The sequence below is a fragment of the Lonchura striata genome, chromosome 9, assembly GCF_050655825.1.
Source record: "Lonchura striata isolate lonStrDom1 chromosome 9, ASM5065582v1, whole genome shotgun sequence".
Taxonomy (NCBI): Eukaryota; Metazoa; Chordata; class Aves; order Passeriformes; family Estrildidae; genus Lonchura; species Lonchura striata.
The window spans coordinates 8,011,263-8,037,177 of record NC_140711.1 but is presented as its reverse complement, the minus strand read 5'-3'; the positions used below and the strand labels follow the sequence as shown (position 1 = coordinate 8,037,177).

At 49.4% G+C, this 25,915-nt stretch overlaps 2 protein-coding genes across 6 annotated transcripts in view; one reads left to right on the top strand and one right to left on the bottom strand.

The window, feature by feature from the left end:
• NGEF (neuronal guanine nucleotide exchange factor) overlaps nt 1–14,692 on the top strand; it is a 37,012-nt gene extending 22,320 nt beyond the window's left edge. Inside the window, exons 6-15 of the mRNA XM_021544366.4 lie at nt 344–504; nt 642–794; nt 2,767–2,896; nt 3,628–3,702; nt 5,625–5,714; nt 7,223–7,386; nt 8,344–8,499; nt 10,848–10,927; nt 11,368–11,472; nt 12,067–14,692. Of these exons, the coding sequence (XP_021400041.2) occupies nt 344–504; nt 642–794; nt 2,767–2,896; nt 3,628–3,702; nt 5,625–5,714; nt 7,223–7,386; nt 8,344–8,499; nt 10,848–10,927; nt 11,368–11,472; nt 12,067–12,239 (1,287 nt within the window). The 3' untranslated portion in view covers nt 12,240–14,692. The remainder of the gene's footprint in view (nt 1–343; nt 505–641; nt 795–2,766; nt 2,897–3,627; nt 3,703–5,624; nt 5,715–7,222; nt 7,387–8,343; nt 8,500–10,847; nt 10,928–11,367; nt 11,473–12,066) is intronic.
• SNORC (secondary ossification center associated regulator of chondrocyte maturation) lies at nt 14,611–25,798 on the bottom strand. Of its 5 annotated transcripts, none has more exons than XM_085587061.1 (4): nt 23,916–24,651; nt 23,695–23,808; nt 15,929–16,117; nt 14,611–15,269 (listed from the first exon to the last, which is right to left on the bottom strand). In XM_085587061.1, the coding sequence occupies exons 2-4, from the start codon at nt 23,786–23,788 to the stop codon at nt 15,160–15,162; spliced, it is 393 nt and encodes a 130-aa protein (XP_085443187.1). In that variant the 5' UTR covers nt 23,789–23,808; nt 23,916–24,651; the 3' UTR covers nt 14,611–15,159. The 5 variants fall into 5 exon arrangements, with proteins under 5 accessions (XP_085443187.1, XP_085443188.1, XP_085443185.1 ...); XM_085587062.1 differs by having other exon boundaries at nt 15,929–16,114; XM_085587059.1 differs by lacking the exon at nt 23,916–24,651 and adding an exon at nt 25,481–25,798 and having other exon boundaries at nt 14,611–16,117.
• Between the last annotated feature and the right edge of the window lie 117 nt (nt 25,799–25,915).

Here is a 25,915-nt window from a genome sequence, read left to right as displayed (position 1 = left end):
GATAGTACTTAGGGACTACTGTATCTTGTCCTGTTCTGTTGTGAATGGGGGCAGGAAAGTGTACGGCCAGGCCTGAGCAGGGAGGCTTACTTAGACAGTAACAGCTGTATTTCCTCTAGGTCAGGGCTGATGGTTGTGAGAGGAAGACTCCCTCGATTAACTCACTGTCTCCTGTAACATGTGGCAAATGCATTGAGGGCTTACCTCTCCCTGCAGCCTGGGTCTGCAGGGTGGGTGCAAGGTCCGTGGCTGTGCAGCACAGATGTTCTCATTAATGCCCAGTGTGCCTCTCTGTAGAAGTAGAAGGTGCTTGCTGACTTCCTTCTTTGGGATTTTCCCCCAGGCCATGTTTGAGCTGGTTACTTCCGAAGCATCATATTACAAGAGTCTGAATCTGCTGGTATCTCACTTCATGGAGAATGAACGTCTGAAAAAGATCTTACACCAGTCTGAGGCACATATCCTCTTCTCCAACGTGCTGGATGTCATGGCTGTCAGTGAGCGGTGAGTTGGTTGCTGAATGGCACTGAAAGTAGCAGCTTTAGGTAACTGCAGTTGTAGAGGGATGGAGGAGCTGACTTCTGAAAATTGCCTGGGACAGATAGGTTACAATTAATATGGGTGCTGACTTTCTCATTTAGCTTCCTGTTGGACCTCGAGCAGCGAGTGGAAGAGAACATTGTGATCTCGGACGTGTGTGATATTGTCTACCAGCACACAGTTAACCACTTCTCTGTGTACATCACCTATGTCTCCAACCAGACCTACCAGGAGAGAGCCTACAAGCAGCTTCTGTGAGTCTAGCACTTACTGCTGAACTATCTTGCAAAATTTTACAGGCCACAGATTTAGCTGTAATTTTTGGTATTTATGAAAAAGGGTTAGATAGCACAGAAATGGGGTTTCCCACTTTATGATTTCTCACTGGATCCATAAAAAGAAAACACAATTAAGGGCTTTATAGTAAGAATTGGTTGATGCAGGTAACATGGCAAGTAAATTCAAAGCCAGCATTTCTCAATTGTAGGAAATATTTATGGTGCATGCAGGGCCATGTACATGCTTGTGTAATGCATGCATTTTTAACCTGCAAGTAGAGGCAAGAGATGGAAGGCCAAGAATATAATACAGATCTCTGATGAGAAGAGCAATCACTGCTTTTCCCAGCCTTCTCAGCAAGGCATTTGACTTCTCCCGATTTCATAACTATTCTTTTTCAGAACAACAGGATTTTCTTAAAAGGAGAAAAAAAAAATTAAAAAGCTATTTTCTTCACATTCTACTGTTATACACACCAATCTAGGCCTGAGGATATAATCCAACATTTTTGTAGTATTTTTCAAGTGTAGCAAGTCGTTTTGTCCAGTAGGAATTTGCTGATACAAGCTCAAAACAACGAGTGCCCTACAAGTTTGTCTTTGAGAGGAGGAGAATCAATTTTTCTCTACTTACAATGTCCTGGATTCTTTCAGGACAGCCCATTGCGCATGCTGCAGTGTATTTTCTCCTATAGCATCAGCTGGTTCAGGCAAGTGTAACAATATTTAGTCCTTTAATTTCTCTGCTCTCTAACTTTTGAGAGAAAAAAAAAAATTAAGGGGTCTTTATTGAGCTTGGCCTGCTGTTCTCTCCAAAAAGAGGATACCACAGGGTTTCCTTCAGTCAGAGGTGAGCAATACAGCTGCAGAAAGAATTTGCCTACAACCATTATCTAAACACTTAGAAGCAAAGCAGCAATAGGCTGGGTTACTTAAGCTTGAAAAGGACCTGTTGGAGATGAGGTATTCGTAAATGTCAATTCAGAGGGCAGCATTTTTGTCTGCAGGAATATATAAAGCAAGTTGAAAAGAACTGACTCCCTTCCCCAGGCTCCCAGCTAGCGCAGGAATTTTGCAACACTTGGCTGAGCTCAAAACCTGAGGTGTGTCACAGTTTCCCCCATTTGACTGTTCCTCAGACACATGCAGTTCCATTCTGCTGTGAGTCACACTGTCACACACATACCTGCTGCAGCAAGGAGAAATACTGCCAATGGCTTCTTTCAAATGTTGTAAGGAACACATAGTACAGACAAGTTTTGCACAGTTAGCAACCTCTTTGTATCCATGCTGTTTTCACAACTAGCCAGGCCTCCAGCAGCACAAGTGTTGCTTAGGTTCGCCCAGTCCGTGGCTGTCAGGAAGCCTTGTCTGCCTGTGGCAGCCAGGACTGCTCTGCTCTGCACAGCTGTGTCTGTGGCCCAGCTGTGCCCTCATCTCCTGCAAACATCCTCAGGGAAGGCCCAGGCATGGCCTTCTCAGGTCAGATAATGATTTCTATCCTCTAGCTAAGCAGCAAGGAATATTTATGCTTGTGATACTGTGTCTTGTTCTAATGACTGTGTGAATTTCACCTTTTCACAAAGTTCCAACTGTGTAAAAATATATAATTATGCCTCTGACTCATTTACTTGGACACACACCCCATTCACATACACCTACACGCACAGTGTATGCTGCTGAGCTAGATATGAACACATGTGAGCACTGCTGTGGCTTGTACATTAGAAGTCTATCTTTTCCCTCCCCCAACACTATAAATAGTTTTAGATTTAAACTAAAATACACCCAGAGGTATTCAGTCCCCTCCTTCCCACTTCTCTCCTATTGGGAGGGATCAGGCAGATGCTGTCTCTGGGACCAAGCTGCTTTTGGGTCACCAGCCACATACCACAGTCCCAGGCAGGGTAGCACTCAAAGTTCTCAGCTTCTCTGTCTCTCCTCTCAGCCAGGACAAACCAGCCTTTCGGGAAGTGATCTCACAGCTGGAGCTGGATCCAAAGTGCAAAGGCCTGTCTTTTTCTTCCTTCCTGATTCTGCCATTTCAAAGGATCACTCGACTCAAGCTGCTGGTGCAGGTAGAGTTTTACTCTTCTCTCTATCACAAAGGACTTCTGGATTACTCCTGGAATTTTCCTTAACAGCAGCTGTGAAGTGGTCTTAGATACAGCCACAATCTACTCTAGAACTGGATGATGCCTTTCCACAGAGTCAGACATTCACCACAACAATGGAAAAAGGATTTCAATAACTCAGAGTCCATCCCCAAATTAGTATTGAATTCACCAGATAGCTTTTACTGAGTGAAAGAGTTGAAGAGGAGCTTTGTTGAGCTGCCAGAGGGGGTAGCAACAGTCCATTAATCCAGCTGCCTGACAGGATGGTGACACACACATGCAGAGCAGCTGGATGGCATGGGGATGCTACACCATGATGGCTTGGACCAGTCAGCCAGTGCTTTGCCACCTTATCTAAACACTGCTGGAGAACATGCTTCTAGGGATGAGGAAACAGGTCAGTCCCAAATGGTCTTATCCCACTGGGATTACCAATAACATTGTCTGTTAGTGCCAGCTCTAGGTATTTATTAATTTATTTTTATAAAATAAGAATCTACCTGTTATATTTCTCTTAGATATAAGGTCAGATGGGAAGAGGTTTTAATAAGAGGAGCTAAGAGGTGAAAGTCACTGTACTGTGTCACCTTTGCTGTAATTAGGCTGATGGCCAGAAGTAATTTGTAGGCTAGCAAAGACCTGTCTATTCTCACATTGGGACCAGCATTAACACAGCCTTTTCTCCCCTGCAGAATATTTTGAAGAAAGTAGAAGAGAAATCTGACAGGGAATCCACTGCCCTGGATGCACATAAAGAACTGGAAACAGTAAGTTTGAATAAGTAAATGGAAGCCCATTAATATTATACCACCATGCTCATTTCACACACACACACACCCCTGAAAAAATCACCTGCAGACTACATTCTATCCGAGGGTGGTTTCTTTGAATTCTATCACTGTTTCAAGAGGGTTTTTTTTTCCTAAGGTCTGAAAGATGGACTAGTCTACTTGCATTTAGATGTCAGTGACAGCGAATCCTTTGCTAACAATAGATGTTTCCTGCCATAGGAAAGGGCTGAGAATGTTTTCCTTTAGAGACTCCAAGATCACAAAATGGTTTTTGCAGACACCTGAAGGTGATGGATCTGACTGAGAGGTGTGATTAGGTGCAGACTACAACTGTGTCAGGTTCCTCTGACACAGCACACTTTTTCCTCTGACCTAGAATAACAGCGTCCTAATGAAGTACACAAGCCAGCTTTTAGCCCTCTTCCCTGAAGCTGGTAGGTAGATGTGGTGTTCAGTTATGCTAGTTACTGATGTGTACAAAACCCCAGGAAGGCAGTGGGATGTTTCCCATCTGGGCTGTTCCTGATACGGTTTGACAGGATAATATCATATCTGAATGGTCATAGCTGTCAGCTACATGGGCTGGGACAATGTTTCAACACTTCTCCATTGGAAGCTTGGAACATCTCCTAACTCTAGCAGTTCAACACAAGTATTTGAAGTTGAAAACTGTGCTAGATCATCAGCCTAAGGATGGGCCTGCAGTCTCTGACTGAAACACTAGAACTGAACAGGCTCTTGGATTTGCCCTGAACCAGTCTAGGAAGTGTATGCGTGGAGATCACTAGGGATAAAGACAGGGACTTTATCAATGACGGATGTTCTGCATTGAGTTAGTATTTGCATAATCCCTCTTGACACATCTGGTAGCCAATTATTTTTCCATTGGTCAGTAGCCTGAAGAAAGCTGTTCCTGTAGCATGCATATGACTACAGCTGCTGATGGAAAAATGCTGGGTTTGTATTCCGTTATCAGTGACTCACATGATCAGTTTACTAATTATTTTGCACAATTAAACACTTACCTGTAAGTGTTTAAGCTGGGATACCTAATATCCAGCTAGTGCAGTCATCACAACAGAGACCATCTGATGCTTATTTTTTCTGTAAGTTTATTTTCTCTCTTTCTATTTCAGAGGCAAGACATGATCACAGTTTCAGTTACTGATATTCTGTTAGATTTTGAGTAGTAGAAACAGAGCACAAAGTGGAGCTTGTTCTCCAGTGTAATTTTTCTACCTAGCCAGTTCTCAAGAGAGTTCCTCCTTATGAAACAGGCAGTGGCATCTAGGTTAAGGTCCCTGTAATAGCGTAGTGCTTGCACATTGGTTTGTGGTTTTTCAGTTAAAAGTTTGTACTCAGAATACAGCTGTGCTCTGTATGATGAACGTCTCTTTCCCTAGGACATTTCATAGCCCTGGCATGTAGTGCTGCTTGGCAGACCTACAGCATCTGCATTTTTGAAAAAAAGATGTTTGGCTTCGTTCTCCCCTCGAAGATGATACCTCATTTCAAGTGTTGGGAACAGGGAAAATGAGATACATGATGTGTCAGGTTCTAGAAAACAAGCTGTTCATTTTGCTGTGCAACCAGAAGCACTGTTTTATTCTGTCTGGTTCAGTAACTGAATGTAGCCACCTAATATGTCCTCTGGCAGTCAGGTTCCACCTCTAACACCTTCTGCGTGTTTGGGAACTTTTTGGTTGTTCAGGTTTTAGAGGCTTTTTTCCCTTTCTCTTCTTCATGCACCCACAGTGCTGATAAAAGAGTTTGGCTTTGTCAATTCCCGTTACAGCAGGGCACTGTTACCTTACTGTGGTCAGGCCTTTTCATGCTGTCCATCATCACTTAACTGCTTAAGGCCAGCAGAGACAAACCTTTGTGCTCTCTTTTCCCAGGTGGTGAAAGCATGTAATGAAGGTGTTCGGAAGATGAGCCGAACAGAGCAGATGATCAGCATCCAGAAGAAACTAGAATTCAAGATAAAGGTATAAGCACAGGCTGGATAGTTTTGGTTTACTGTCTGCACTTTGCAGACAGCCTCCAAAGGGGCTGCTGCAGGCACAGCACTTCTGTGTGTGCCCAGTGCACACCTGCTGCAGAGGCTGGGTCAGCACTAAGGCCAGTGTGGTGTGCATGTACACAGGTGGGACATGTTGGCATCACCTCTCCTGTGCACTGTGCTCCTGTTCCAGCACCCAGGTCTGGCTCTTCCCTCTTACCTCTCTTCGAAACACAGGTCAGCTTTCAGCTGTTATTTTACATACAAAATATATTAAAGGTAGATGAAAGCTACAAAGCAAAACACTTTAAAACTGAAAAATACCCAAAGACTGTCCCACCATTTTCATTCTTTCCTGTACTTATGCATTGTGTACAGTTGCTAAATACCTGCTGCTGATCTGTTTCAGCTCCACTGAGGGAATTACTACATCAATATTTAGGGGTGTCTGATCAGATCTCAGTTGATATATACCATGAAATTCCAGTGCTGAGAATAACGTTGTCACTTCTTTTCTTGAATGCTATAGAGTTGCTTCTCAGGTCTGCCTGCTTCACAAACTGTAAGGATCATATTTAGTTTTCAGGCAATCTTTTTTGAACAACCAAAACAAAAATTATTTTTATAGTGCACTTTACCACTGTGTCAGGGCTAGATCACAGTCCACTAGTAGATTAGGGAAGCTACACAGCTGCCTCCACCTCTTATAAAGCTGAGGCCATAATAACAAGCAGGAGCTGGTTCATCTCTGGAGCAGTTTTCTGCCTTGGGAACTGGCATAGGTAGAGTCTTCTGGGGAGAAGAGTGCAAGGAGTTGAAAAGAAAGATTGTGCCACCATGCATGTGATGAGGATTGGGAGTGAAGGTAGAAAGAGTGACAGTTATACAGGTATTTTTCAATATTTCAGTCATTTGGAAGTGTAGTATCCTTCTAGTACAAGATGTGCTTTGTTCTGGGCTTCTTGGTTTTAGCACAATATGTGTTGAAACTCCAGCAGAAATGCTGTGGTAGGTGCATGGACAGTATCTCCTCCTGACTGGGATAGACCCAACCAGAGGAAACCTGTTTAACCTTGTTTTTTGTTGTTGTTTTTTTTTTTTGTTTTTTTTTTTTTTTGTAGCCAAAAGGCCAAATCCATGGTTTTAAAAGTCAGTCTTACTGTTTAAGAAAGTTCAGCCCAGGTGACAGGATCTCTCAGAGAGAGATCAGGGCATGGGCTGTTGTTTCACTCCAGCACTTGGAACTCTAGCATTGCCATCTTAAATATCTGTCCATCCTCAGGCTCCTGCTGTACCCCTATTAAATTTCTGTCACACTGTGCTGGGCTGTGTGGATGGCAGAGCACAATGTCCTCTCCTTGCAGCTCTGCTCCAGCCTCTGCAGTGCAAGTTGTGGTTCCCTTCACATCTCTTGGTACTTTCAGCATCATAACCACTTGAATCCGCGGGGTTTTGCTGCTCTCCTAAACTTTGCCATCTTTTCCTCCCTTCTAGTCTGTACCCATCATCTCTCACTCCCGCTGGCTGCTGAAGCAGGGGGAACTGCAGCAAATGAATGGTCCAAAGACATCACGAACACTTCGCACCAAGAAACTCTTCAGAGAAATCTATCTGTTCCTTTTCAATGATCTGCTGGTGATTTGCCGGCAAATTCCAGGGTGAGTGCAAAATTCAGGTAGTACACAGGATACTTCATTAGTTCTGTTGCCTCAGGTTTATTCAACCTGTGATGCTGTGACCCCATCATGTCCCTCAGGCACAGGCACATCCCTTGGCTTTCCACTAGTCATTTTACCTTTGAGCACAGCTGTCTCCATGGCCAACAGGAGTTAAACAGATCCCAGGGCAGATCTGCCAGAAGAGTGACTATGCATCCAGCAGTTTCTGCAGGGTGGCAGTGAGTTACACTGGCTGGTGAGCTGACCCTGGAGACCTGTCTTCCTGTCAGGAAGTGATTTTTGACTAATCATTTACTGCAGAACAGCTCAGATTTACTCATTTAAAACTCTAAGAAAGCAGACTAGAAAGTTAGAGTAGCTGAGAGGGGTATAAATTTCGGCCCAAGGCAGTGGTCATATTTGACCTGTCTGAGAAGGAGGAGGATGCTGTTGTGGGTTTTGTGCAAGCAGACACAGCAGCAGAAAACAGCATGCTCTCTGTGGCATTAATTAGACCCACTGGTAGGGAGCATCTTGCCCGTCCACTGTTCCTAAAGAACTTGTTGCCACAATGTCTGTACACTGGGAAATGTTTTGCTTCTGTGGCAACTTGTATCCAGAAAACACAGAGGCACTTCATAAATAGGAATGAATCAAGCCTCACAATCCCCTTTGAGGGGCAGCCATCTGCATTTTGGATGTGAGGAGCTCAGACAGGGCAAGCAACTTATTCCAGGCCATGAGGGATGCCCAGGGCAGAGCATGGAGAGGGTTCCTTGCTTTGCAGTGGGTTTTCATAGCCACACGCTCATCCCATCCCACCCCACAGCAGGACATCTTTTTTCTTCCTTTCATGCAGCAGCGCCTGGTCTGTGTGCTCAGTATAGTTCTGGGTGGCTGAAGTCAAAGTCTCCTCCAATAACCACAGTTTTTCCTAATCTCTCTAAATTCTTCCAGGGACAAGTACCAAGTGTTTGACTCTGCTCCCCGAGGGCTTCTTCGGGTTGAGGAGTTAGAAGATCAGGGGCAGAGTTTGGCCAATGTCTTCATCTTGAGGCTGCTAGAGAATGCAGATGACCGGGAGGCCAGCTACATGCTGAAGGCATCGTCCCAGTGAGTACCAGTCACCCCACTTATCACTCTCAGCAGTGCTCTCTCCCTACATCCTGCTTTCATGAGGACCAGCTGTCCAGGCTTTCCAGGGGTGGTCTGTGAGGGATCCCACTGCTGCAGCTGAGCTGGCCCAGCTGCAGCAGTGGGACAGAGAGGTCAGAAATCAGCCCAGGCACCAGGCCCCAGCTGATTTACAGACTGCAGCATATTCAGAACATAAAATCAAGCAGGATATCCACTCACACATTCCAGTGCCTCCACTGACTCACGAGAATCATAGCCATGCCTGACGAGCCCTGTGGAGCAAAGTGTCTCCTGCTTGTGGATGAAGCTGGGAGAAAGGGCAACTTCCTTTGTGTCTCCACAGTCAGTGCCAATCTTGTGCAGCACTTCTGCAGCTCAGGGTCTCCTCGTCTCCCTGGATACAGATTTTCTGGCTCACTGATTTTTCACTTCAGGTTCCAACAAGCTCAGGCTGGGCAAATGATTCAGCTGACCCAATGATTTTGGAGCACAGGGCATGGCTTTCTTACTGACCCAAGCATTACCAGGTCCACATTTTCTAGCCACCAGCTAAACACCTCCTAGAGACAATGCACATCCCCAGGCTGATGTTGTCTGCTGTCAGCAGGCTGGTGTTCATCATCCATATTCCTAAATGAACACCAGCCCTCGGGTTGCACCCTGACCCTCCGCCGCCAACATCACCACAGCATCAGCACAACGAGCCCCCAGTACAGTGATCAGCTGCACCTTCTCCCCAGACATATGGCTGCAGCTCTGCTGCACTGAAAATAGAGATGTCACTCACACTATGCAGGGCAAGCGCATGTGTGACGTCTGTGAAGCTTGACTGTGCAGCAAACGATAAACCAGGCCAGGATTTGCTCAGCTCAGGGGAGGCAGTCACAGGTCTGTGCTCTGCATCCTGTCCCATCTTCTAGGTGGCCACAGCAGGTATGTGATCCAGAACATGGCTTGCCAACAGGTCTTGAGCACTGACATGTGACATATCAACTGCTGAAGGCTGCTGTTTCAGAGATGCAGGAATGATGGAGGTAGTACTGGGCACAGACTGAAAAAATAAACAGAAGAGATAAGTGGGAGCCAAACAGAGACTTCTGCATCTCTTCTACAGCTCTTGGCAGCTCTTGCATCAGGCAACAGTGCTGCTCAGTAGCAGCTTGCAGCTCATGCCCTGGGTGGGCTCTGCCAGGAGCTGACACTTTATTTGCACACAACTGGTTGCACTGATAGAACTGTAATGTGGATGGGCTCCCTGCAGGCTGTGAGGAGCTGGGCACTGTGGGTGGATCCATGGAGCCCTGTAAGGATCTGTGTGGAGGGCCAGCATGCAGAGAGGGCCACAGAGGGCAAGACTCTGTGTTTGACCTCTATATGTTATAGCTCCTCTGTGCTCAAGGCCCTCATCCCACACATCTTCATGTGATGTGACCTGCAGGTGTTTCCACTGGTCCTTGTCACTGTTCTTCATACCTGAAGTATAAAGTATTCCCAGCCCTACAGATCAGCCTGCCAGCACTTGTCCTTTACATACCCCTTTTAGGCCCCTCTCCTCCCTGAAGACACTCCCATGGCTTTTCATGTGTGTCAAGCTCGGGCTTTAAAACCACCTGAGAAGGTAGAAAACTGTCTCTCTGGCAGATAGAAGCACAGCTGGTCCTCCAGGCAGGAGCTGGAGCCCTGTGAAGGTGAACTGCCCCATTTCCTCATGGGGCTGGGGGAAGCCTGAGGGGGAGCCAAACCTGGGACTTCTCCAGCATTTGTGAGATCTTCACCCTCCCAACTGCAGGTCCAGGTTTTGCAGCGTGCTGTTCACATGGGTCTTGTTGCCAAGCAAGTGGTACCCTTGGTGTGCTGCAGTGCTCTTCTGCAAGGGAATTAATCAGCTCTGCCCTTTAAATGTTCCTACACAGCAGTTGCAGGAATAAATGGTTCCTGTAACTGCTTATCTCCCAGAAAAACTGCTCCTGTTGACCATCCCAGCCAGGAGCTGCCTTTGCTTGCTACTTCTCAGAGAATACCAGGCCCCCCACCTTGCTGCTGGCTCTTGACAACAATGCTAGCAGAGGGACCCTCCCCAGAGAGGAACCGTGTGCCTGTGGGGAACATCCAGGGCTGTGCAGCAGGGCCCAGAGCACCATGTCACATCCCAACCAAGGTGTGCAACAGTGGGGCTCAGCATCACCACTGCACCCAGGACCCCAGAGGGGCAGGCAGGAAAAGGCTGGGAGGAGGAACATGAAGTCCAGAACTGGCTGGGCAGAAGAACTAGGGCCCCTACAACTCTTGCATGTTCACAGCTTTGGTTTGTCTCCCCTATCCAGGAGTGAAATGAAGCGCTGGATGATTTCACTAGCCCCAAACCGAAGAACTAAGTTTGTTTCATTTACATCCAGACTTGTTGGTAAGAGACACAGCATGGGAGCTCTTCACCCCTACCCCAGGGCACCTTATTCTGCCTGATCTCAGTGCAGCCACATATCTGGGACCTACGCCAAAGCTGAACCCTCTCCTTGGGCTCCCCTCATTTTCCACCATCAATACCTGCTTGTCTCTGGGCCTGGCCCTGACCTCAACCCCTCCTGGGCTGGGCTGCACCAGCACTCTCCCTCCCATCCAGGCTGCTCATGGCTAGCACTGTGGTGGTGACATGAACCCAGCTCCCTTCCCAAGAGTTGCTTCCCCAGTACCTGTGGCTGGGGCACTCCCTGGCTTCCTCAGAGACCCTTACCAGATCAGAGGGACCATGTGCAGAGCTCATGGGGCTACAGCCACCCAAGCTGTGCTGTGCTTCAAGGGGCTCCATCCCAGTCCATCTCTCACTCTTGCCCTGTTCCTTGGCAGACTGCCCACAGATCCAGTGTGTCCACCCATACGTGGCCCAGCAACCTGATGAGCTCTCCTTAGAACTGGCTGATGTCCTCAACATCCTGGACAAGACAGATGATGGTATGGGGATGGGCTGGGAGTCCCTGGGGAAGGATGGGTTTGCTGTAGGCAGGCAGCTGCAAGTCTCTCCCTCCAGCCAGGGAGAGGCTCTGGCATCAGCATCACAGCCAGAGAATAAAGTTATTACCTTCTCCTAATAGCCAATCCAGGTTGCCTAAGTTGTGGCAACACTGGCACAGCCTCCCAGCACCAGCTGGGCCATGGTAGAGCCACTCCAGATATAACCCAGTGCTATTCTGACTTTCATGGTGCTTTACAGCCACGTGGTTCTGCTCTCTGGGGTACTTTTGTAGCTGGTGGTCACAGTCACATTGGATGTCCACTGGGGACCACTCCTGTGGCTCCAGGAAAGCTGAGGGCACTTGGTGGCAGCAGTGCCTGCTGGCATCCTTTAAGCCAGTTGTCCTCACACAATGCTGCTCAGGTGAGAAGGCCTCCTTGCTGGATGGATAACCTTGGTCTGCTCCAGCACAGGCCTCTGAGTAGCTTCCAGAAAGCTCTGCCAGCTCCAATGGTTCTTTCCAGAACAATTGTCCCAGTGCAGGAGCAAGGGCCAGTCCTTCCCCACTTATGCCTGTCTCTGTGTATACTCAGGGTGGATATTTGGGGAACGTCTTCACGACCAGGAGAGAGGCTGGTTCCCCAGTTCTATGGGGGAAGAGATCCTGAACCCCAAAATCCGAGCCCAGAACCTGAAGGAGTGTTTCCGGGTGCACAAGTCAGATGACAGTCAGAGAAGAAAACTGGGCAGCAGAAACCGCCAATGACCACCAGCATCCCCAAGCATCTGGAGTGCCTCAGGGAGGCAGAAGACAGAGGCTGCCAGCTGGGAGGAAGTGGCAGCTGTGGGACACTGTTGGGGACCTGGTGCACCGGACGAGGCACACAGACCCATGAACAAACAGACTGTCATTCCTAGTCCCCCCAGAAGCACTGATCCTTTCCTGGAGATCAGTGCTTTAAACTGTAAATAACCCTTTCCAAGTGTTCTGTAAAGCCCCAAGGAGCATGAGCACAACGGACACTGCCCAAAGGCCACCAGGTACTGGCCAGATGAGCCACATGTGCTGGCTCAGGCTGCTTGACAAACGCAGTGGCCACAAACATGAGCAATTGATACCACCCAGTTTAAGTATGAACAGCTCATTGCTACCTTCCAAGTCTGGAGTGCTCTGAACCCAGTTTCTCACAGGAGCAGAACTGAGGTCAAGCAGCAGTCTCAACTCTCTCAGAGCTCATTGACAACCAGCTGGGATGAGCCCCAGGAACTCCACCACCCTACTCCTGCTGTGAAGCTGCTGGGCTTATTCCCACAGGCAGACCCTTGATCTGCTTCCATTCAAATGCTCTGCACTGCTCCACACCCAGCTCTTCTTTTAGCAGCAGCCCAGCCTTGCCAGCTCTAGCCCACGTCTCTGCCTGCCTGACAACCTTGAAGCACATCTGGACACCGTCCCATGGCTCAGACCCCTCTACCACAGCCTTCCTTCTTCTGCAGAGCCATTGCAGAACCCCAGCATCACGTCCTTTCCTGGTTGATCGTGCACTTGTGGTCTTTGCTATGCCCTGCTGCTGAGGCCAGAGCAGGGGTGGCTGTGCCAGCGCCATCTCACACACCACACAAACCATGGGAGCAGCAGCAGCCTGAGCTGCCACACGGCAGGCGAGTGACCTGAGCTGGGAGCTGCTGTCCTACGTGCTCTGGGAGGCCCAGCAACCGCTGCCTGCATGCTCGTAACCCACCCCCACCAGCCTCCCTGTACAAGCTCACCTCCATGTAAATATGCAAGTTTGTGGCCAGCAGAGCCAGCTCATCACTCCTTCCTGCTGTGGCACTGAGCAACTCATGAAGCCTCAGGCACAGCACTGAGAGCAGCGTGGGGGACAGACCCACAGCAGCCACCCCTTGTTCAACTGTCCCACATGTGGCTGAGGGCCTCTCATTCACAAGCTGGGCCTAAGCTGTGGCCAGCATCCATTAGGAAAATCAATTATTTGGCACCTTTCTGTAACACAGCGAAGGATTGTCTTCCAGGCATTGCAGCGTGTACTGATTTATGCTCTGGCTGTGCTATGGTTGTGCTCAGAGAGAGAGAGCAGCTGCCAACAGAGCCACGCAGAGGCCACAGGCATGGACAGGAGGAGCACAGCCATGCCAGCAGGAATGTGGGGAGAAAGCAGGATTCTTGGAAGCTGTGAAGGGAGGCTACGGAACTGCTCTTTGGACTACATGGGTGTGCAGTTTGAGGCTGAACACAGCTGAGGTGGGTTCCAGGGCTGTCCCTACTGACACCACAGCCTTGAGCCAGCCAGCCCAGAGCCAGCACCCAGGACCAAAGTGGTGGGAGCCACAGCAGTGAAGGGGGGAGAAGGCATTCTTCATTCAGCACCACTCCATCAGCATGTGAGAACAGCCAGCAGGGCGCTGCTGCCTTGGCCAGCTGTGGGAAGTTCATACTAGCCAGTAGTTCCCAATCACCAGTCACAGCCCAGCCCCAGAGCTGGGCCAGAAAGGACTTGGAGTCTCCAGTCTGGTACATTGAAGAGATTTAATGGGGACACTTCAAGCCAGGTCCCTCTAGCAGCACCCCACAGTCAGCTTTCTGAGACAACCAAACCTCCAGCTCAGGATCCAAACCTTGCAACAGCCACATATTCGCTACTGCAAACCCAAGAGGAACTCCAGCTTTAGGAATTCCTTAAAATTACCTGAGAAATCACAAATCTCACAGCATCCGGCTTTGCAGCCCAGCAGCCAGCCCAGTCCAGCAGCCCCATGTGCCTGCCTGGAATGTTTCTCACAGCACAGAAATGCTCCCTTGCCCATCACATATTTCAGTTTGCCACAGCCAGGATGCCAGCTCCTCACAGCACTTCTCCAGGGAGAGGGGCTCAGTGCTGCTGTGCCCTGTTCCATCACTCACCAAGCCCTGGGATTGCTCCAGCCCCTCCTGCTCTGTTGTGATTCCACAGGACTCCAGACCCCGCACACAGGCTGTGCCATTTTCACTCAATGGGATCCAGTGTTATTTGCTCAGACCCAGCCCTGCACGCCTCCATCTCCGTGATCTCCAGTGTTGTACAGGGCCAGGCCTGGGGCCCACAAGCATGGGCTGGAGCCCCCCAGCCCTTGCCAGGCTGCTTCAGCGAACTGAGGGGAACTTCTTGTTGTCTATTTTTTCCGTGTGATAAAATGTAGCTGAGCAAGCCAGCTCCAAAACACTTGTGTGTCTCCTTCCTGCCCCAGACTGATCACTTGCCTTCTCTCCAATCCCCTCTGGTGCAACTGGCCCAAATGCAGTGGGTCAAAATAGGGTTGCACATGAACTTGGGGTGGCTTACACCCATGAACAACCCTTCCCTAGGAAAGCTGTGCATGCAGAGTGATTCCCAACACTGTTACCATCACCCAGAAGAGCTCTTTTGAGCTCCCTTCTCAAAGCGAGACACTGCCACAGGCTGCTCCTGAGTGGGGTTGACAGGCCCTGCCAGGTCTGTGCCACCCAGGAGATAGACACACACCAAGGGCAATGAGCACATGATGCAGCCTGGCTGCCCAGCACAGGGCCTGCAGTGCTTTTCCTGTATCCTTGGCACCATTTCTCCCAGGGCCCCAGGCAGACAGTTCAGGAGCAGTTGAGGGCTGGAGACAGGCCAGTTCTGTAACAGAAAAATGTTTTATTGAGTTCAGGAGGCCGAGAACTTTCTCAGTGTGATGACAACCAAGGCCACAAGCACAGATGTACCCAGGAGGGAGGCGATGACAATGGCACCAATAGCTCCAGGCCCCAGTGAGCCTGCAGGAAGAGAGAAAAAGGCATGGGGTCAGCAGAGGCAGTGGGGCTCGGATGGGAGGGCTGCAAGATCTCCCCACAACCAGTGTGTCCCTGGCATCAGGCCACACTCCATCCCAGAGCTCCTGCACTGGCCACATCCCAGGTGTCATCCTGTGCACCTTTGGGCAGGGGGCTGTCACCACCTCAGCCAGCTCCCAGTGACAAGGACAGTTCCACAAAGTGGGTCGGTGGTGCCCAGCTTTCCCGCTAACACACTGGGAGAGTTGCTTTGCCTGCAGCAGGACCACATCTCAGCTGGTGCCTGCTGTCAGTCAGGAGCCGTGAGCCAGGAAGGGCACTCGTGCTCCCTGTTCAGGGAGCTTCTGGCACACACTGCCCTGGAGAGCCCTACCTACACTCAGGGCAGTTTTCTTTTCAGGGCAGCTGCCTGCCATGACAGGTCATGGGGCAGGAAGAAGAGTCTTGCAGCCATCGTGGGGCTGGCTCCACAGAAGAGGTTTTTCAGCAGGGAAGTTTCCACGAGCAGGCAATAAAGGGAAGCTTCCCCCTCCCCAGCAGCATGGCTTTAACCCCTCCCGGGAGGTGGCAGGCGCACAGGGAGCAAATCCGCGAGGACGCCCAGGCTGCTGCGGGAGAGAGCCGCGGGCTGTCCCTCTCACCGTCCCCCGTGTCCAGGCGGTGCAGGTGGGTGGTGTCCTCGGGCTCCAGCTCAGAGGTGGACGGGGGGAAGGCAGTGGCATCCGACAGCCGGGCGGTGGTGGCGGCGGCAGTGTCGAAGGGACCGGCTCCGGAGGGCAGCTCAGGCGGCTCGTTCCAGAAAGTGGGGACCGGGTCCTGCGGGTACTCTGCTGGAAGACAAGCACCCACGGGCATGGGGGGCCTGGTCAGGCTACTAGTGACAGCCACAGCTCAGCAGGTCCCTGCGCTTCAGCTGCCAAGTGCCCCCAGGGTGGATGAAGGGTGACATGAGGGCTGAGAACTCTGGTGTGGCAGAGCCCTCCTCGGAGGGGACACCACCTCCACTGAACCCACACCCAGAACAGCCAAAGGCAATGTGCTTCTGTGGCAACCTAGAGTACTCACTGCACACATGGGACAACACAGAGTGCCCTGACACCCTGCAACCTCTGCTCATGCACAAACAGGCCCCACATGAACATCTACCGCTGGTTTGCTCATGGATGACCTTGGGACTAGGCTGGGAAGGGCTGTCACACTGCCAACAGGCAGAGGCCACTGGGCCACCTGTGCTGGCCAAATTCATAGCCTCTCAGGGCCCTTTTGTCCTGCCCCACCAGCCGATGCAGTGCAGGATGCTGGAGGTGCTGGCACAACACAGGACATGGCTCCCCCAGACAGGACCCCAGAGCCTCAACTTCCCCCTGCTGCACCCCCACCATACCAGGGAGATGAAAGCCAGGCTGGTTCTGTTTAATGTTACCACTCGTCTCCAGTTATTCCTTCCTGCCGTGGGTCAGAGACCAAGCCAGAGAGCCCTCCCTGTGTGTGGCTCACCGAGTGCTCCCTGTCAATGCCCAGCCTTGTTAAGGTGGGCTCTGGCAGGAGCAGGAGACATTCCACAGCTCCCTGCCGAAACCACTGGGAATGTTGCACTGGGATGGGGAAAAAAGCAGGGGGGAGAAAAAACGAACAACATTCACTGCCAGGGCCCTACTGAACTGACACAATGGTTATCAGGACTGGGGAATAGGGGAGTCAAGAGATGGAGTAAGTAGCCCAGGCTCTCTGGGGCAAAGTACAGAGGTATTCCCAGGCACCCCAGCTCTGGCATGTGAACCTTGGGGTATCAGGGGCACTTGAAGACTTGTCCCAGGCTCTCTGCGGCCCAGGAAGAGAGATGGCAGCAGCACATCTTGGCAGTACCAGCCCCAGCTTTAAATGCCTGGAGCCCTCCTTGCCCCCTGTGGACAGAAGGTGCTGTGGGGGGAGAGCAAAGAATCCTCATTAATGGGCTGCACCACACTTTGTTCTCCCTTAAGACCCCTCCCTGGAACAGAAGGGCCAAAACACTCACCTTCCCTGCCAGTACAAACCCACTGAGAATTTACTGCAGGGTTTGCATCAAAGCGCAGCCCCAGCATGGTCAGAGCTATTCCACAATCTTCGGAACACAGAAAAGTTCAAGACTCATTTTGAAAGCTCCTTTTCAGGCAGAAAAGCTTCAGAGTATCCAGCGAGACAACTGCCAGGTTTAGCCCTGGCCCAATGAGCATCAGCAGAGACAAGTGAGGTCCCAGTGTGCCAGTCAGACCCAGGCAGGAGCCCAGGCAAAGCTGGCTATAGCAGAGAATGAATGCAGTGTCCTCACGTGCTTGGTACATCCATGGTCTCTGCACCAGAGGTGGCATCTCAGCTCTCCTGTACCAGCACACAGTGGTTTGTGTTCCACAAGAGCTCCCCACAAACACCCGAGCCTTTAGACAGCCCTTCCCAACCTGTGCTGCAAAACCAACCAGCAGAGCTGAAGAATCATATCCCATCCCATGGCTCTTCCACAAAGTGCCATTTCCACTGGACCTCTCTGCTTTAAATCCTGTGGTTTCACAGCCAGAGAATGGAACAAGAGCAAATACAGAATTCAGTGAGCAAAGGTAGTTAAGCAGGAGAGAACCAAGCAGAGCTGGGCTATTTAGCTGGCAACATGGGGGGGCTGTTAGTTTAGGAACAGACCAAACATATGGAATGCTTTGGAAGCCCTGGTTCCAGGCTGCTTTTGTAAGGGAGAAACTCCATACAGCCACACTCCAGCTGTGACCTTCCTGATTCTGTCAACACCCCCTGGACCAGAAGCAACACTGCCACTGTCCCCACCTGGCAGAGGAACACAGGGCTGGGAGGACAGTATTGTTTCCTTTCCCAAGAATGTTTCCTCCAGAGCTGCACGTATGTCTTGTGTGTGACCAGGGACTGGTGTTAGCTCAGATGATCTGTAACAGATGCAGGCACCATCCAGAGAGACTGTAGGACCTGGGCTGGGTCTTCCCAATCCCTGCTCTCAAAAGGATGAGGAGGGAGCACTACCTCTTCTAACCATAGTGCAAAGGTCCCACAGGTGCCACCAGACCCAGAGGTGCCAGAAAGTCTCTCCTGTTCTCAGTGCATCTAACTCCTGAAAAATTTCTGGCAGCTCTCTTTAAGCAGGATACAGAGCTCATTTTTGATAGCCAAATACAGAGGAAACAGTCTAATTCATTTATGATCTCTGCAATTTTTAAAAACCTAGATGGCTGCTGGATATGTATTTTGTTAATTTCCCTCATCCAACTGACACAAACTTTCAGTTTGCCCATACAGAAAAGGCTTAGCATGCATTTGCTGTCCCAAGTTCTTGTGGTTTTACCCTACCAGCCCAGGGAAACACAACCCCTTTCAGTCAGGCCTGCTGCCTCAGGAACAGTTGTGAGCTCAGAGGTAGCAGCAGATTTCTGCACACACATTGAGTGAAATACCTGCAGCTGAGCCTCCCCAGGAGCCAAGGCTCAAAGCTGGTCCCCTTCTCAGCTCCTGCCCCTCAGTGCTACTGGAACAGGTGCCAAGAGGCCTGTTTCCCTGACAGTCCCAATGAGTGTCAGCCAAACAGCTGGTGGCTGGGAGTGGCAGATCTCTAATGGACCCACATCAAATGCCACAATCCCATTTCAGTCCCCTGATAAAAGCAAGAAAAGTGATGGGAAGGACAGAGTTTGTGTCAGATACCAAGCCTCAACACATGCACACTATTAGTAAGGTCTTATGTCTCCAAGTGAGACACAAGGGCCTTTCCCAGTCATCTGTTGGATAGAATCTGGAGAGATTCTATCTACAGGCAGGGCACCCAGTCCAGAAGTTCAGTTCTCTGCTCTGCTGCTGATGTTCTGGGTGACCACCACAAGTCCTGCTCTTCCCAGGCTCGGTTTCTCTGTGCACGAGCAGAAGACCAGGATCTAAACATGAACTACAGAGAAAGCAGCACCAGAGTGGCCAGGCCTTCCTGCCCACACTGTCACTGCCATTCTGACTGTGATGAGGGGGATGTGGCCTGTGAACCTCAATAAATGCCTCAGTGACATTTCTGGAGCCAAAAGCAGCCCTTCCCAAGGGAAGGACAAGCTGAAGTTAAGTTCCATGGCCATGGGGCAAGAAACAGCTATCTTAACTTTGTGTGTAAAAACATGCTGCCATCTCCAGGGAGGGAATGCAACCAAGAGCTGGAAACTAAATTTCGAAGGTGAGGTAGTGCATGGCTTTCCTGTTCATCCAAGAACTTTGCAGAAATAAACTAGCAAGAAACACACTCAAAATACATCATCCATCACAAGAGCAGATGTTTAATATCTGGGAGAAAGCCACGCATTAGCTGTCCTGCCATCAGTCTCAGGATCAGTCCTACCTGTAGAAAGCTCCTGTGGCACACTCACCTGGGTTTGCTTGCCCTGGAGGGACCTGGCAGGGGCAGCCAGGGGCACACGGAGGGGCTGCCAGGCTGCTGAGGCACACGAGTGACCCACCACTGCCGAGGCTCTGTGCCTCAGTGCCAGCTGCTTCAGAGGGAGGAAACCTCCAGCCCCCGGCACAAATGAGCTCCTCCCCAGCATTAGCTCTGGCTCAGCACTGAAACGGAAGCTGAGGGCAACTGTTACTTTCAGACTAACAGAAAAAGCCTTTCAAGAGAAATACAGTTGGAGAACACTTAGAACAACATGCAATAATCTTATTGGCGTTTTACTGGAGATGGAACTGGACAAAATGGACTAAAATTATTAAGAGTGTTTTGCAGAAGGCCAGGTGGATGATGGTAGTTCTTCCTTTCCACAAGTAAATGATACAGATTATGTCATTTTAGGCAAATCTCTTTGCTGCACTGTCTCCTTTCTCTCTCCAGCACAGGTTAGTTATAACTGAGATAAGGAAATGGGAAGAAAGTATCAGTTACCATAAAGAAATACATGATGAGTTTTCCAAGCGATGCAGGGGCTAGTGGAACTCCAGACACATGGGCCATAGAGAGATCTAGAGGGGATGATGGCAAAGGCAACTTGACAGAACTGCTTTTTCCATGCTCAGGAAGAAGGTGGGGTGAGCTGCCAGCACAGTGATGTGGTAGCCAGCACCCCAGGTACTCAGTAACTGAAAGGTAAGACCAGAAGAGTCTCTACAAGTGACAGCCCTGGGTGATGCCAACCAAATCTGAAGGAACCAGACCCTCCCCACAGGCCAACTGTAAGACCTTAAGGCAGGCAGATGTGGCCACACCACATCACTGCCCCTGAAGGTTACTTGCCAGTGGCCAATAGTCTTCACACAAGCTGACTTCAGCACCTCATCATCCTCACTCTCCACCTCCAACCTAGCTCCTTATTCAGGAGTCAATACCATTGCCAGAAATTTTTAAGGAGTGTTGGAACAAAGCAAGGTTGAGTAAGGGGTTACAAAGTCCTGGTTCAAGTGTGGACAGATCTGCTGGAATAACTACATCTTTTTCTGAAATCTACCAAACAAAACCTATTTACTGCTAAGTACTAGAATATTTAAGGTTAAAAAAATTTCCTAATAATCTTTTATTCTCCAGTAGTTGAAAACAGACACACAGGATGCTACAGAACGATGTCCTCGGTCAAGGTGTTTTCTTGCATCATTTCCTTTAGCGTGTGTGCTCTGTTGCTTTTTCACCCCAGACTCATTCTGATGTGGTACTGCAGTAAAACATATTTCAACATCAGCTCAAAACAAGCTCACGAGCCCACATGTGAGTTTAAATATCAAACACACACATCATTCAGAGGCCAATGCCTTGCAAAGGCTTTGTACTAACTTGCACCTCACTTGAGGCTCTGAATCCATTACAGGAATTGAAACTGGGTTTGCTGATAGAAAAAAAAAAAATCAGCTCTTCATAATCCTCCTTTGCTCTAGGCCTATGTGCCACTTGAGCTTGGAAGAAAAGAGGATGTGGAGAAGGCTTAGGTTTGTCACAGATCTTTGAGCTGGCTGTTTCCTGTTGCACCCAGATGATGCGGACAAAGGGGGTAAAAGATGTGCTTGGTTGCCTCCCCATCTTTGACAAATGTGATGTTGGAAAGAGCTCAGCAACATGGAGAAGTTCACACTTCACCAGTCACAGAGCCCTGACCATGCTGTCCAGGAAATCAGACCAGCTGAGCAAGCAGCCAAGAGGGAGAGGAGATTCATGTTGGACATGGGGTCTGCACGACCCCGTGTCAGCCCTCCCCGAGGCAGAGCCGCTCCCGCTCACTCCGGAGGGCTCTGCTGGGCACGAAAGGGCAGGGGCTGGTGAAGTCCAGCCAGCAAGGGGCTGTCCGGCCCCAGGTGGCCGTGGCAGGCACAGGGCCAGGGCAGGGCTGAAAGGAGGCCTTCAGCAGCAGCACAAAGGGCAGCCTGTGGAGGGCAAGGCCAGGAGCTCCTGTGTGCAGCAACACAGAGCTGCGGTTCTGATGAATACTAAGTAAACTTGTTTACAGAAAGGCAGGGCTGTGTGTGTATGTGCTGAGACCAGAGGGCTGGCTCTGTGCCCTTCCCCTCTTTGTCTGCACCAGGCCGGAAATTTCCTTTTCTAATGGAGTAAAAGGCAGAAAAAGTTCCACTGTTCCTCAAAGCACCTGTACTGGGGGCAGGAACTCTCCACGTCTAATGCAGCGGAGAATCATGCTGCTCCTGGGATGGCTTAACTGTCCAGGCTGGTTCCCTCCTGTCCTCTCTGAGGGAGCAGGGAACAACCTGTTAGAGGCCTTATGTCCCTGAAGCACTGCAGAGAAAGTGCAGAATCTCTCCTCCACCCCAAGATCTGAATGTTGCTCTCCCGAGTACAAAGCCCTTCAAGCCTCACTGCATGAGCACAACTCACCCAGTAACAGGATCAAGTAAACTTGGGAGCGCATCACAGGAGCAAAGTGACACAGGGAGGCAGTGCCAGGCACAAACACAGCTGCAATACCAGAGCAAGCATATGGAAAAGCTGGCAAGGAGAGGGGCCACAGCAAATGCACCAAATACTGGAAATTTGAACAGCTGAAATCCCAGCTTGGAGAGGAAGCAGATTGAATTCTCACTGGAAATCAATCACTTCCTGTAGAGTGAAATACTGCTAATGATTAAGAAAAGATCTTACCTGGTGTGGGGGAAGAGCATGGCCAGGGCTTCTGAGATTAAGAGCAAGGCACAGACTAAAACTGTGTTAAAATGATTAATGTTCCTCTGCACAAAAAAAGTTGACAGTTTGAGAAGGAAAGTATCCACTTTTTAGTGCTCATTTCTTAGTTACTCTGAAGGTTTCCCTTCAAAGAAGGTGTCCTAGGAGATGATATCAGCTGCACTAATTCTGCTCCTCTACCCATAGATATTCCAGCCAAGCACAGCAGTGAATTTCACTACCCGTACAAAAGCTCCTTTAAAAAGAATTCTATAATTTGATCTGCTAGACAGCTGGCCAGATCTCCCTGCGAGGCAAGATGCTCAGAAGAAACTGGGAGAGAACAGCAAAACAACATTGCTCCAGGTTTTGGAAGGCAGGGCAGAAATTCGGGAAAACAGATGCTGTGCCTGTTGGCCCCAGCCACCTCTTCAGCCTTGCCTCCACTGCAAGAAAGGCTTTGGGGGAAGCAATTTCCCATTAGAGCTTCCATCTGTACACTCAGAGCCCATCAGTGCAGTGGGTCTGGAAATCAGTTTTTTCCCAGTTGTAAAAAACCATCTCAGACCTGCAGCCTTTGAAGTTCCCTGTGCCCCCCGGCTCCTGCAGCCAGCACAGCTCTGCTGAAGGCAGGAGCAGATAAAGTTGACATTAATAACAATCCCCACAAAACCAGTGCCTTACACAAAGCATCTCTCCCTTTCTTCTTCCCACCACCTCACTGAAAGCAAGTCAGAGCCAGGCACCTTTCCATCACTGCCCTGGTGCCCCAGCTCCAGAGCAACCCCCCATAAGGATGCACACTTGGCTCTGAAGTTTTCATGGACTTCCCTAGTTCTGCCTAAAGCAGCTGTTGTGCTCTGCTGTAGTAGAGAGCACAGAAGGAACCAGGATCTGGCACACATGCTTTAGCCAAAGAAAAATGTTTCTTTCCATAACTGTAACTTCTTCCTGCTATTAAAAGCTGAGGGGCAGCCTGCCCCATCAGCCACTGAGAGGTTTTCCATCTCCTGCTGATTGATGTGCCCACTGACACCCCACCTACCAATGCTCACAAGAGGTGCTACTGCCATTCTGCTTAGGTAAAGTTAAAGGATTTTCTTTTCTCCACTGAAAATACATTCTTGCTCATCAGCAGCCACCAAAGCTAGTTTCTCTTAATCCATTATAATTCAATACATATTTAGGGATGTTTTCAGGGAAGGGAGAAGAGAGAGGGGTAGTATAGTAAAGGATCTCCCATGCTTTTGGGCTTTAAATGCAAACAAAGCTCCTTACCTGCCAGCACAGCCGGGACCAGAATGCTGCACAGCGTTAGCACGACCAGGCAAAGGACTCTGTTGTAGGGCATGGCTTCCCTCGGGAAAAGCATCAGCAGGAATCCTTAAAACTCTCCAAAGCACAAAACAACTCAGAAATGTCACAGGTATAATGAAAATTTTGTTCAGTCAAGTAAAAAAAAAAAAAAAAGAAAAAAAAAGAAAAAAAAAGTCCCTCACAAGAGCAGCTGCGCAGAGTGCAAAGCCCAGCAGAGCCTCCCTCGCTCTGGCTCCAGGAGCACACCTCCTCCCAAAGGCAGCTCCACCCTCCCAAACTTGTGCCTAAAACCCCATAGGCAGCTAAGCAGAGCCATCAGGACCCTGCCAGGTCACTGCACACACAAGCAGTTATTGGTGAGCCCTTCCCAGAGGCCACGAGGATGCTCCTGGAATGCTTTCCCTCGGGTTGGCCATCCCGAGGCACAGGAAATAACACAGGAGCCATTGGGGCAGCTCAGCCCAAGAGTGAGCAGCCCATCTGAGGGCTCTGCTCTCCCTCACTGTGCAGGGTGGCAGGGCATTGCAGGGTGGGGAGAGCAAACAACAAGGGCCTCAATCTTCTGAGGCTAAAGTGCTCTGACACAGAGCCAGAGCAGCTCCATGGCATCCTTGTTCCTGGGTGGAATACTTCCAGAGCTGGCCTGGGAGCCATGGGTGGTCTCAGAACTGCTGTCAAAGTCTCCAAGTGTTCCAGGAGAGTCACCTTTTGCAGGCAACGCCAGCATCCTCCTCGGATCCCAACTGCTCAGGCACCACCTCCTCCCACCAACCTCTGCCACTCTGTCCCTGCCAGCCTCAGGGGCTCAGGACAGTTCACAGCACAGGAAACCCAGGTTTGCTTCAAATCACATTTGCAGCAACAAAGAATGACAAAAGGGTGAGGTGTTTAGAAAGGGGAACACTCCAGCTGATTGTCACAGAAGTTTCATTAGTATTTTGGAGCTGATATGATGATGAATACTTCATGGTTTCCTATCACGTAATGAATACATAAATACCTCAAATGTCAGTTCTTTATGTTCTGAAAATTACACAAGTAGTTGAGTCTTAAATTTCAGATTTTTCTGGAGGAACTGCTTTGCTTTTTGGACCCCATATTCTGCCCATCCCTACAGATCCAAATGACTCTTGCTATAGAAAAGGGACCTGTTTGTCACAGAAGGTGACAAGGCAGTCATCTGAGCACACAATCTGCACACACCACCACCTTACCTTCACAGAAACCAGAGTATTTCAACATTATGAACAGTGTATCCTCCCCACTGATCCATTATCTATAAATTCTCAGGAGCCAAGTGAGGTCCTCAAGGTTTGACAAATTATTGCACATTTTCCCTGCTTGCATTTCTGCATTTTCATTTAGCAGTCAAGAAGCCATTCATTTCCTGCTTCCCAGCAGAGCTCAAAATTAACACGCTTTTGCGTACTTGTAACAGTGCAGAGCAGTCCAAAATTAGCTTGCAGAAATGAGATCGTACCACTAAAAAACCAGAAAGCACTTATGAACCATACACCTTATATGCTAAAAAGAGAAGATATTAAAGCAAAGGTTATCAGCCTAAACAAAAACTGTTCTGTCAGACACCAGCTAAACATCATGCAAGGCTACCGTGTAAGTTAGGCCTTAGCATACTGATTTTCCATGGTCATGTGAATGGCAGGACATTTACCATTACCTTTACTGGGATTTTCCACACAAAAACAAGTAGAAAAAAAGGAAAGTAAGTCTAAAAAGAGAAACTTACAAGGTTTCCATGTGGACTTCAGGTTGAGGGGAGAAATAAAACACCTTATTTAGGGCAGTGCATTGGAGTGCATGGGGTGGGCACCAACTGGCAAAGGAGGCTCCGTGGCCAAGTGTTTGTGTTAAGGGCAAACCAGCCATGGCTTGATCTCTCCTGCATAAACAGCACCAGCATGAATGCACACGTTTCTCTACAGACAGCTGAGGAAAATTAAAGCTTTCTTGTTAGAAATTTCCAATATCAACTTACTGGTGTTTATTTGAACTCTAAAATTATCAAGTAGAAAAACCAACCAGTATTCCTCACCATGGAAGAAATAAAGCAGCAGCTGTTGTTCCACATCCTGTGTATTTGCTTGTTTCTCGATGAAAACTGATGCAAGTTGAGTTTGGGTGGGTTTTAGCACCAGGAATTATCTCAATACTCAGCTTTGAC